We start from the raw sequence: 10,589 nt of genomic DNA, 5'->3' as shown, positions 1-10,589 counted from the left end.
TGTAAAGTGTGTAGCTGCTGCTTCAAACAGGCTGGCAGGTCCTCAGAAAGTTAAACGTGCAGTGACCATGTGACCCAGCAACTCCACTCCTGGGTGTCCAGCCAGGGGAAACGAAGCCACACATCCCCGAAGCCAGGCGCACCCACACTCACAGCAGCACTGCTCACAAAAGCCAAACGGGGCAGACAGCCGGAGAGTGTCACTCAGCCGTGAACGGGAGCGAGGCACTGACACGTGCCCACACGGATGAACCAGACACACGATGACATGATGCAGAGTGAACGGAGCCAGACACGGAAGGCCACATGTCTGATGCCACTTCTGCGAAATGTCCAAAACAGGCTAGTCCACACCGATAGGTGGCTGCCAGGGGCTGGGCGCGGCGAGAACTGGGAGTGACACTACTGGGCACAGGGTTTCTGGAATTAAATAGTGGTGATGGGCACACAACCTGGTGAATGTACAATAAATACTACACGACCCGGAATTCCACATTTGAAGAGTGAATTTTATGTATGCGAAGTACGTCCCACTTATAAGAGAAAACAGGCCGGTGATCTGGCTAGACGCTGGCTGTGCTCCGCCAGGGCTCCAGGCTCACAGCCGGACTTCCCGGCCCTCCCTGCGCCGTGTACAGCACAGCTCTGGGCAGAAGGAAGGTCAGCCACAGCACCACACCGTGTGTGTGCTCCGTTTGTGAGGGCGTGCATCACTTTTAATTTTGTTTCCACAGCATTTCAAACTTAGAGAAGAAGTGCAAGATAGCAAAGGAACCCCCAGTCTGACGCTGAGTGGCAAGTTCACGTCCTTAGCCTTCCTCGGATCATTCCTGGGGGGAGTGCTGCCCCACACGACCAAGACTATCAAGAGGCTCACGTCAGCCCCCGGGCAGCTGGAAGTGACCACGCTCTCCACGGTCCAGGAGAGAGGGCACCTTTGCTCATCCGGGCATGTTTTGTTGGGAGAGCTGTCCCCGCCCACCAGAGCGGCCAAAGTGGCTCCACCAAGCCGGCAGGAAGGCGGCCCAGCTGAGGGCGGGGCAGAGGGCTCCGCGTTTTCCTAACACAGGATTTGTAATAACTCCAGACCGCTTTCCATTCTTTTCAAAACCAGGGCTTTCAGGTTTGATTGGGGGAAACATGCATGCTGGACCCGACGCTCAAAGGCCACAGGAGCTGTGGGGCTCCCCTCTTCATCGAGACGTGCTCCCAGGCTGTCTCCTTTTCCCCTCGGCCACTGTGGTGCTCACCTCTGCGTCTTCTTTCTGGGACCTGCCTCTCTGGAAACGGGCACCGGTCCGCCTGACAGCGACCTCCGCACCCGCCGCCAGTGGCCCATCCTGCTGGTTCTTCTAACTGCCTCCGACCCATGTCCCCAGAACCTGTCACCTGGGAGCTCAGCTCCTCAGCCTCGTAGCCACCGACTCTCAGTGCTGGGGGTCCTTGTCCAGGTCTGGTGGACACTGGAGGCTCCATGGAGGCGGGTGCAGCTGGGAGCATGTGCCTCGGACCCCCAGTGGATTCTGGTCACCTGCAGGGGTCACGAGTAATCCACCCAAGATCACGTGACTGTCACCAAGCGAAGAGACCCTGGATTGTGCAGTGGCAGTGGAGGGGGTGAGGTGACCGCCTCATGGCAGGACACATCGGAATGGGGGTTGAGAGCGTGGACAGTCGGGGTACGTGCTGGGCCTGCTGGGCCCTGGACTGAGGGACGCAGGAGGGGCCCCGGGAGGGCCCGGGCCATGTGAGCTGGCCCAGCCCCAAGCTGCTGAGGGGCTGCAACCACGGGAGTCAACAAGCACCCACTATGTGCCAGATACACAGAGTACAGACACAGACCTGGGCCTGGACCCAGCGTGAACAGGTGCCATCAGTAACTGCCAAGAGAAAACAGGCCCCAGGGACCCCGCTGGGCTGGAACATCGGGGGTCATTGTGGAGGAAGGTGACCAGGCTCAGGAGAGACTCAGAATCGCGACCTGCCGGCCATCCCTGTGCTCTGCCCGCCTGCCCCCCCAAGCTCTGCTCCCCCCAGCCCCGCCTGGCACAGCCCCCAGCCCACCCAGCTGCTCCTGAGAAGGCAGACGGGCAGGACCTCAGCATGAGTTGTTGCAGCAAAAAGCCGATCTGCCCACAGGCTGGCACGGAGGGCACTGGGGAGCAAGGTGGCTCCCACCCGTTCTAAGCAGACTCAGTCTCATCTCATGACAGCTCTTTGTGGGCGAAGTGACAGCTCCCACTCTCAAGGCCAAGGCCATCCACCTGGGCACCAGGGAGTCTCGAAAACGTTGCAGAGGACACCTCCTTGGCTGCACCCTTACCAGGGATGCAGGGACAGGAGGTGACGCAAAAACGCCTGCTTCTGGCATGAGCACGCCCACACTTGGTCAGGAGACCCCCCGCACTAAACCCATATGGCCAGTGTGGCCGGCAGGCGCCAGACCCTGCTCCGCAGAGCTCACCGGGAACGAAGGGGAACGGGTGGGATTCCAAACCCCGCCGCCAGGGTCCCAGCTGCGACAGGGACTTGCTGAGGTTCAGCGACAGATGGCAACAGGGTGAGGTGGCGGCCTAGCCTCAGAAGGCGGGTCCAGATCTGTCCCTGCCTCTGTCCTCAACCCCTGCAGGTGCCAGCTCTGGCTCCAGGGCCCCGTCTGGGAAGTGGGGTAACAGGTGGGCTCAGAGGTGTGGGCAGCTGCAAGGTGCTGCCATCCCGTGTCGTGTGCAGCTCAGGAGCCACTCAGGAGTCACGTGGGGGCACTGCTGACTTCTTGTCAGAGCCAGGAGCTACCAGGAAACACGTTCACTCTAGTATTCTCACATTTTATAAAAACAGCTTGAATTTCTGACGCTTGGGAGCCCAAACAGGCAGCCTCGAAAACCCCGTCATGCCAGACCCAGCGGGCACTCGCGTCACACACACCAGCTGGCAGGGAGCCCCGCAGCAATGCCCTCGGCCCTCACCTGACCGGACCCTGCCCAACGGGAAGAAGTGAAGAGCTGTCGCCCTGCAAGCCTGGCTCTGGGCCAAATGGCTTGCCGGCTGGTGGTGTGTGAGCGCATCAGCCTCACAGCGCCAGGGGGCTTTGTGTCAGCCAGGGACCACCTCCAGGTCCGCGTGGGGGCAGGGGCTGGTCAGGAGGGCGCTGCTCCTACAAGGTCCCCTCACTNGCGCCACTCGGCCGGCCCCTTAGAACAATTCTTGAACCAGGGGAGCCGGGCCGCTGGAGAGGCCCTGCCTGGACTTATTTTTGCTGCACTGGCTTCTGCCCACCTTCCCACCTTTCCTTCTGAGTCCCTCCCATTCGATGCTCATGCCTCCACCAAACCATGACCTAAGCTGAAAAGCTGACCAGGTCGCTGCTCCCCCCGCCTGCCTGGCCGGTCCAGCTCCCCGGCAGCCCCCGGCCCCGCCCTGTGGGGATGGAACACACGACTTGGTGACTGACATCCAGATGTGGTGTCACCCCGGCGATGAACCAGGCGGTGGGGCGTGATCTGAGGGGGCTTGTCCGGGCTGGTGCCCAGTAGGCCCTGGCCAAGTCGGGGGCCCCTTGTGCCCCAACGAGGGGGCTTTCCTTCTCCATCAGAGGCAGAAGTGAAACCCGACTCAGCATCCTCCTGCCAGGACAGTGGGTCCTGTCCTTGTCCCCTCATAGTGGCCAAGTGGGCAGGAGGTACTCGCCCCAATTTTGGCCTTTTCCAGGGGACTGAGGGACTCGTCCGTGCCGGGTGCCCTCCCCTCCCCACGCTCCTTGCGGGTCGGGTCCAGGATACCCACTTCAACCTGAATTTCAGGGAACGAATCGTGTTTATCTGAATGTGCGGCACACTCACCACGTCGGCCGCGTGCTCGATGAAGATGTGGTCCCCAAACTTGATCTTCTGGGTCACCTCCGCCGGGATGTCTGTCCGCAGGTGCTGCTGCTCGGCGATGAGCTGCTGCAGACGCTTGCTGGGGAAGACGTCTTCGGTGCAGACGTAAACGGCCCCTGGGGAGCGAGGTGCCAGTGAGCACTCGGCCCCTGCACCTCGTCCCTCCAGGGGCGTCCCCTCGGGCCCAGGAGGGAGGCAGGCGAGGGCTGGCCTCCCACCCTTGCTGACGGGACGTCACCCTACGGGCCTGCCCCCGGACCGTCTCGAGTGGCAGCAAGTGGGTTATCAGGGCTTTAGGGCACAGGGAGATGCCCTGAAAGGCTCCGTCGGGCACACGTTTTCTGGATCCCACTTTCAGGGTTCCTGCTATGATCCCGGCTCCGTGGTAACAACTCGGTCTTTGCTGCGACTGGGAAAGCGAGTAAACAGGTAACAGGCAACATGCCACCAGGGCCTGAACACCAGGGCGGCGCGCCCGCCAGGGCCCCGCACCAGGGAATGGACCTGAGTCCAGCAGCCAAGGACCAGCGATCACCCGGAAAAAGCCCCAATGTTACGGCAATTGATTGTCAACAAAGGTCCCAGGACAATCCAATGGGGAAAGGAGTCTCTTTAACAAAATGGTTCTGGGACCACTGGATAAGCACGTGCAACAGGATGAAGTTAGGCCCTTACCTCACATCACACTAACTAAACCAGAACGGATCAAGTGTGAGAGCCCGAACTGTAACACTCAGAGGAAAACACGGGCACGTCTTCATGACCTGGGCTGAGGCAATGGATCCTTAGATATGACACAAAAAGCACAAGCAAGAAAAACTGATAAACTGGACTTCATCAAACAAAACATCTGTGCTTCAAAGGACACCATCAAGAAAACGAAAAGACAGCCTATGGGAAGAAAACGCTGCAAATCACCCATCTGACAAGATTCTAATATCCAGATTATATACAGAACCCCTACGACTCAACCACAGAAAGACAACCCCAATTTAAATTTTTTTATAATAACTCCAATTTTAAAATGGGCAAAAGATTTGAGTAGACATTTCTCCAAAGAAGNTAGTTGTTTCAATCTAGTTGTGGAGGGCGCAGCTCAGTGGCCCATGCAGGGATCGAACCGGCAACCTTGGTGTTATGAGCCTATGCTCTAACCAGCTGAGCTAACTGGCCGCCCCAGAAAGCGGTCTTTGAACTTGCCCCAACACGTGAGGCTTAGAATAACTGGGAGACGGACTCAGGGCCGTGTGCCGGGCGTGGCGCCTGGGCAGGCCTCGGGGAGCTGCCACCAGCACTGGGACCTGGTCGGTCCTGTGTGGCTTTCCTGTCTGTCCAGCCTCATTGGTTACAGCCCCGTGGAGCTTTCTCCACTGCATTCTGTGGCTGGCGGACGTCTGAGGTCACGGGAGTGTGGCCCTGTGCACACGCCCCAGTGCAGACACCCAGAGCCTCCAGAACCTCCCGAACGGACAGAAGCAGGAGGCGGTGGCAGGGCTGGGAGGAAGCAGCAGCAGCGCAGTGCGCAGCAGCCCGTGCCGGAAGCTGGCGGGGGCTCTGGATGGTTCTGGAAGGCCAGGGTGGGCCAGGCTCATGTCCGATTCCAGAAAGCAGCTTAAGAGCAAAGCGGAAACAAGAAAAGGTTAGTCACGGGATCTTGACGAGCTCAGACTGTGCCTGGTGCCAGGCGGCTATGTGGAGCTGGGTGGGTCTGAGGGCGCCCCTCCCGCTGCAGGGTGACGTCTGGAAAGGCCCAGCCTGGACACCTGTCCTTCCGCAAAGGGCACACTGCGGCTGAGGCTCCAGCCTTCTTCTAGGAGCATGTGTGGGCCCTGGGCGCCGATCGTGGACTTTCTCAGAGCAGCTCCCTTGCTGCCTCGGGGGCTGGGCCCCAGGGCAGTGCAGGGCAGGGGTGAGTTCCAGCCTGCGAAAGGAAGGACACTTGGACAGGCCTGCTGGCTGATCCTTGGGGTCACATGGCCTGGTCTGTCTCGTGAACCCTGGTCCCTGCTGTGGCAGGCGGGCGGTGTTGCTGTCACGGTGTTGGTGGGCTGCCGTTGGATTGGTGTCGGGGGCAGCTGAGCCTTGTCAGCGCTGGGACAGCCCGTCGTCTGGTGGTGGAGCTGAACTGCCTCTTAGATCAGGGTCTGAGTTCGTCGGACGGCTAGTTTGAGGGTAATGTGGCCCTGTCAAGTCCCTGGTCCTCGGCGCCTGGAGCAGGGCTGCACCACCCAGTCCCCACTCTGAGGGAGTCATCCTTCCGGCCACCCGCGTGCAGGTTCTCCCTGCCAGCACGGCCAGCCCAGCCGCCCGAGCCCCCGAGTCCCGCACCTGAGAGCACCGGGCGACTCAGCTCTGCTGCAGCCTCTGCTGCAGCCTCTGCCACGCGCTCCAGGACTCTCAGTGGCCAAACAGAGGGACCGATCAGAATAGGTGCTTGGCTTCCCCCCAGCCCAGCAACTCCCCGCACTTCCTTCATGAAGTGGGGCCATCATGCCCTTCCTGCTCTGAACCTGCACTGTCATTTCATGGCGCTGACTCTCGGCTCCAATCACAGGGCCAGGGAGTTCCTAAAGTGATCTGAGCGTGGTGATGCGAGCTCAAACCACCGGCCTCTCCCTACCCTGGCATGACCCGGGCCACTGGGCACCCAGTACTGTCCCATCAGTGCCCTCGGGCAGCCCCCACGCCGCGGCCTGCTGGGCTCTTGAGCTGCTGGGCCACCTGGGCACAGAGCCACCAGAGCTGCTGTGGGAAGGGAGGCTGGCTTTCCCACACCTCTCAGCCCAGCCACTTAGCCAGTGACAGAGCTGGGCTCTGATACTTCGTTGCCTTCCCTCCTAGTGCCCAAGATGTATGCAGTGTGACACCAAGTTTGACTTTCTGACCAGAAAGGTGAGCTGAGGCCATCGGGCAGAAGGGGACCACACAGACATCTCCTCCCCCTGGGCCGGCTTCCTGGAGGCATGGCCAGAGCACCTTGTCTGTCCCAGTGGGTGGGCTGCCTAAGCTCGCCAGGAGGTGGCCCCACACCCATGTGACCCTGGGGCATCCCGGCCGTGGGGTTCACAGAGCCTGCTGTGCCGTGGACCCTCACAGCATTCCTGTCCTCTTAACGGCGAGGTTCCGCGTCTGGGGCCTGTGTCGGGAGGTGCCCCGGCCTCTGCTCACAGCCGGCCCCTCCGTCCCCAGCACCACTGCCGCCGATGCGGGAAGTGCTTCTGCGACAAGTGCTGCAGCCAGAAGGTGGCACTGCCACGCATGTGCTTTGTGGACCCGGTGCGGCAGTGTGGCCCGTGTGCCCTGGTGTCCCACAAGGAGTCCGAGTTCTACGACAAGCAGCTCAGAGTGCTCCTGGGCGGTAAGCCAGGCGTTCTGCCCGGGCAGGGCGAGGCGAGGCGAGGCGAGGCCGGGCCGGCTGTGTGCTCACACTTGCTTTTGTGCCCCAAGGAGCCACCTTCCTTGTAACTTTTGGAAACTCAGAGAAATCAGAAACAATGGTTTGCCGTCTTTCCAACAACCAGAGGTAAGAGGCAGAGCACTGCGTGGCACCGACAGCTGTCACATCGAGCCCTCGTGTAGCGTGTTTGGACGCCCTTGTTTCATAGGTACTTGCTCCTGGATGGGGACAGCCGCCATGAGATCGATTTCGCACACGTTTCGACCGTGCAGATTCTCACAGAAGGCTTCCCCCCTGGAGGTAAACGCCGCCCTGCCCTTGGCTAAGCAGGACGCCTGGTGCCAGCCGGGGGGCTTTTTGGGTGACAGCGGCTTTGGGGATGGGTGCCGAGATGCCTGCTTTTCCTGCTCTGTGGGCTTGTGTTTACTAAGTGGCTTTAGGAACTCGCCAGGTGAATGGGGTGCTTAGCATGCAAAATGACGGAGGAATGTGGCCTACACATTTGTTTCCTGTTGGCTTCCACCCCAGGACAAAGCTCCACGTGCAGGTGGCGTCACCCAGCGTCCCTCCCAGGGGCTAGAGTGTGGCTGACTGGGCCCTCCCAGGTGTGGCTCAGCGTCTGGAAATTCCTTCTTGTTCCTTGGCGAGCTCCCAGAGCATTTAGCCCAGTCTGGGTCTTTCCAGCTGAGTGTGCACTTCAGTGGTGTCTCCCATGGAAGTGGGTCGGCACCGCAGGGTGCTGCAGAGCCCATGTGACTTAACCTCCCTGCTTTCTGTTTTCTGATCCGACTTGATTGTTCTTCTCTCCTGCCTGCCTACCTTCCTGTCTAGAGAAAGACATTCACACTTACACCAGCCTCCTGGGGAGCCAGCCCGCCTCTGAAGGTCAGCCGTGCCCCTCGCTCTGCCCCCATGCTGCGCCCTGACTCTTTTCTGTCTGGGGGGTCCACGCCAAAGGCCTCTGTGAAATGCACATTCCTTTCTTGTGGTCGATTGGAAAGAAAGGGTTTCTTGGTCCATGACGTGGGCATCTAAGGCACAAATGAAAATACCCCAGCAGAAGAAATGTATTTAGTTGCTCAGTTCTTCTACCACAAGTGGGAGCCTCACCAGCATGTCACAGCTTCTTGTGGGTATCTGCTGGCCCTGGGCAGGCCGAGTCTGGGGAGCCCTTCTCCCAACACCTTCCTGCCCCAGCAGCTGCTCACCGTGCTCTTCGGGAGCTGCTGTGGCCTCCTGGGGCTCCGACTCTGTGTCTGTCTGAGCCCCGGAATGATGGCGAGGGTCCCAGGCCAGTGCTTTGCCACCCCTGCCCCTCTTGGTGGCACCAAGCTGGTTGGCTGTGGCAGGCTGGTAGTTAAAGGCACCCTTGGGGTCAGCCCAGGTGGCCCAAGGCCAGGGAGGAGGTCACCACCCCAGTTGGCCTAGTGAAGCTTCTCCGGCCTTTCTCCTGGGCGGGGCCCTGGGATTCGGGCACCGTGCGCCCCCTTGTGGCAGTTTTGTGAGTCCACTGAGTCCCGCCCTGCCAGGTTTTCTAGGACCTCTAAGTATCCGCAGCACCCCTTCCCATGGGGGTCGGGCCCTGAGACAGCTCCCTGAGAGGCCTGCCCGCTGGCCTGTTGAGGGCCAGGCAGTAACTGTGTTCAGCTCTGCCGGCCAGCCAGACTTGCAAAGTGCGAAAGCAGCCGGCGGAGTTAGGGACCTGTCAGTACAACTACTTACAGTAGCAGATGGTGGGCAGAGTGTGGGGGACTCCTGCTGGAGTCCAGTCGGGACAAGCCACGCTGACAAGCAGGTGGGAGTGAGGCTTGGGACACGCTTGTTGAGGATTTCCGGGCCCTGGGGGACAGCACTTTACAGTTGCGATCGCCCTGCGGTCAGCAGGCCTTTCCCAACCACAGCACGCTCCCCCTACTGGCCTGTGGGCCCCCAGTCACAAAGTAAAAAGCGGTGGGTGAAGTGCTCTGGAGCTTGGTCTCCACAGGACTCTCCTGACTGTAGCCGAGCCTGGGAGAGCCCTGTGTGAGTGGCTGGCTCTCAGAACAGGTGTTGGAGTCGAGGTATCAGTGGAGCAGCTCGTCCTGGCCCCGAGATGTGCAGTGTCCCAGTGGCCGGTCCCGCACATGCATCTTTGCGGGAGCTTGCACACCAGGGTAGGGGCACCTGTGTGGTGCCAGGCCTTGCCTGCCTGTTCAGTCCCCTCAGCTCTGACCCTGGTTCTCAGTGGGGGGTGGCTGTGACCACCTGACCCCCCGCCCCGGTGCAGACAGGGGTGCTTATAGGAGCTGCCTTGCTTGTCGGACTTCCTGAGGGCCGGAACCCCCACACGGACCAGGAGACGCAGCAGCGTTTCTCTCTTGGCTCAGTGATGTGGTGCGAATTGTCTGTCCCAGGCCCTGGAGGGCACCAGGCCAGGTGACTCGGGCCCTTTTCCAGCCTGTGACTTTGCTCAGGGTCCCCTTTGAGCCTTCTCACCTGGTCTCCCTCCTCCAGGAGGTAACGCGCGGGCCACAGGCATGTCCCTGCAGTACACGGTGCCCGGGTCGGAAGGCATGAGCCAGCTGAAGCTGACAGCCGGGGAGGATGCACATGCCAGCAGGAGGCAGGCGACAGCGTGGCTGGTGGCCATGCACAAGGTGTGGCGGCAGGCCCGGCTGGGGTGCCCCACCAGCTCCCGGACCAGGCCTGGTGCTCCATGTTTCTTGTCACCTTGCAGGCCGCCAAGCTCCTCTACGAATCTCGGGACCAGTAAGCACGCGTGGGCCGGCCCGTCAGCTACAGCTGCGCCCACACAGGCAGCTCAGCCACGTGCGCTGGGAAATGCAAGTATTGGGAGAAGCACGCGTGTTCGCTTACCTGGTCCAGTGTGCACGCCGTTGACTAACGCCCCCGACAGCTTCCTGCTTCAGCTGTGTCTTTTCTTGTTGATACTTAACTGGGGGTGGGAGAGACTGAGCTACACTACTGCTAAACTGTTTTTAGCCTAATCTAGACCATGCTTTTATGAGGCCGGGTTTATGAGAAGGTTCTGCCCCTCGACATCCGTTTCATCAGTTCTTCCACAGAGATGATGTGGCGGTGGGGCCTCAGGCTGGGTCACCGCCAGTGGACGGACTCCTGTAGCCTGGCACTAATCGGGGCCAAGGAACAACCTTTGCTGCTTCACTACGGGGGAGGAGCCCGCTTTCTCATGTACTTTTCACTTTATTAAAATAATTGTACAACAGTTTGTATATAAAGCTCGATTAAAACCTATTTTGAAAATACTAACTCTGTGTTTGCCCATCACTGAGCTTTCCTGCCATGGCTCCGTTC

The 10,589-nt window shown here is 60.2% G+C and overlaps 1 protein-coding gene across 7 annotated transcripts in view; it reads left to right on the top strand.

Moving 5' to 3' along the window:
- The window catches only part of ZFYVE21 (zinc finger FYVE-type containing 21), a 20,102-nt gene extending 9,558 nt beyond the window's left edge, over positions 1 to 10,544 (top strand). Inside the window, exons 1-8 of one of the 7 annotated variants that reach the window (XM_019639236.1) lie at positions 4,991 to 5,516; positions 6,719 to 6,769; positions 7,067 to 7,235; positions 7,325 to 7,400; positions 7,483 to 7,574; positions 8,106 to 8,159; positions 9,768 to 9,910; positions 9,991 to 10,544. In XM_019639236.1, the coding sequence (XP_019494781.1) occupies positions 5,436 to 5,516; positions 6,719 to 6,769; positions 7,067 to 7,235; positions 7,325 to 7,400; positions 7,483 to 7,574; positions 8,106 to 8,159; positions 9,768 to 9,910; positions 9,991 to 10,026 (702 nt within the window). In that variant the 5' untranslated portion in view covers positions 4,991 to 5,435 and the 3' untranslated portion in view covers positions 10,027 to 10,544. The other 6 variants (XR_002123612.1, XM_019639232.1, XR_002123613.1 and 3 more) reach the window with 6 other exon arrangements.
- Positions 10,545 to 10,589: the final 45 nt, after the last annotated feature.

The sequence above is a fragment of the Hipposideros armiger genome, unplaced genomic scaffold (assembly GCF_001890085.2).
Source record: "Hipposideros armiger isolate ML-2016 unplaced genomic scaffold, ASM189008v1 scaffold_43, whole genome shotgun sequence".
NCBI lineage: Eukaryota > Metazoa > Chordata > Mammalia > Chiroptera > Hipposideridae > Hipposideros > Hipposideros armiger.
Note: the sequence above shows the minus strand (reverse complement) of the source record. Positions and strands in the feature narration are given on the sequence as shown.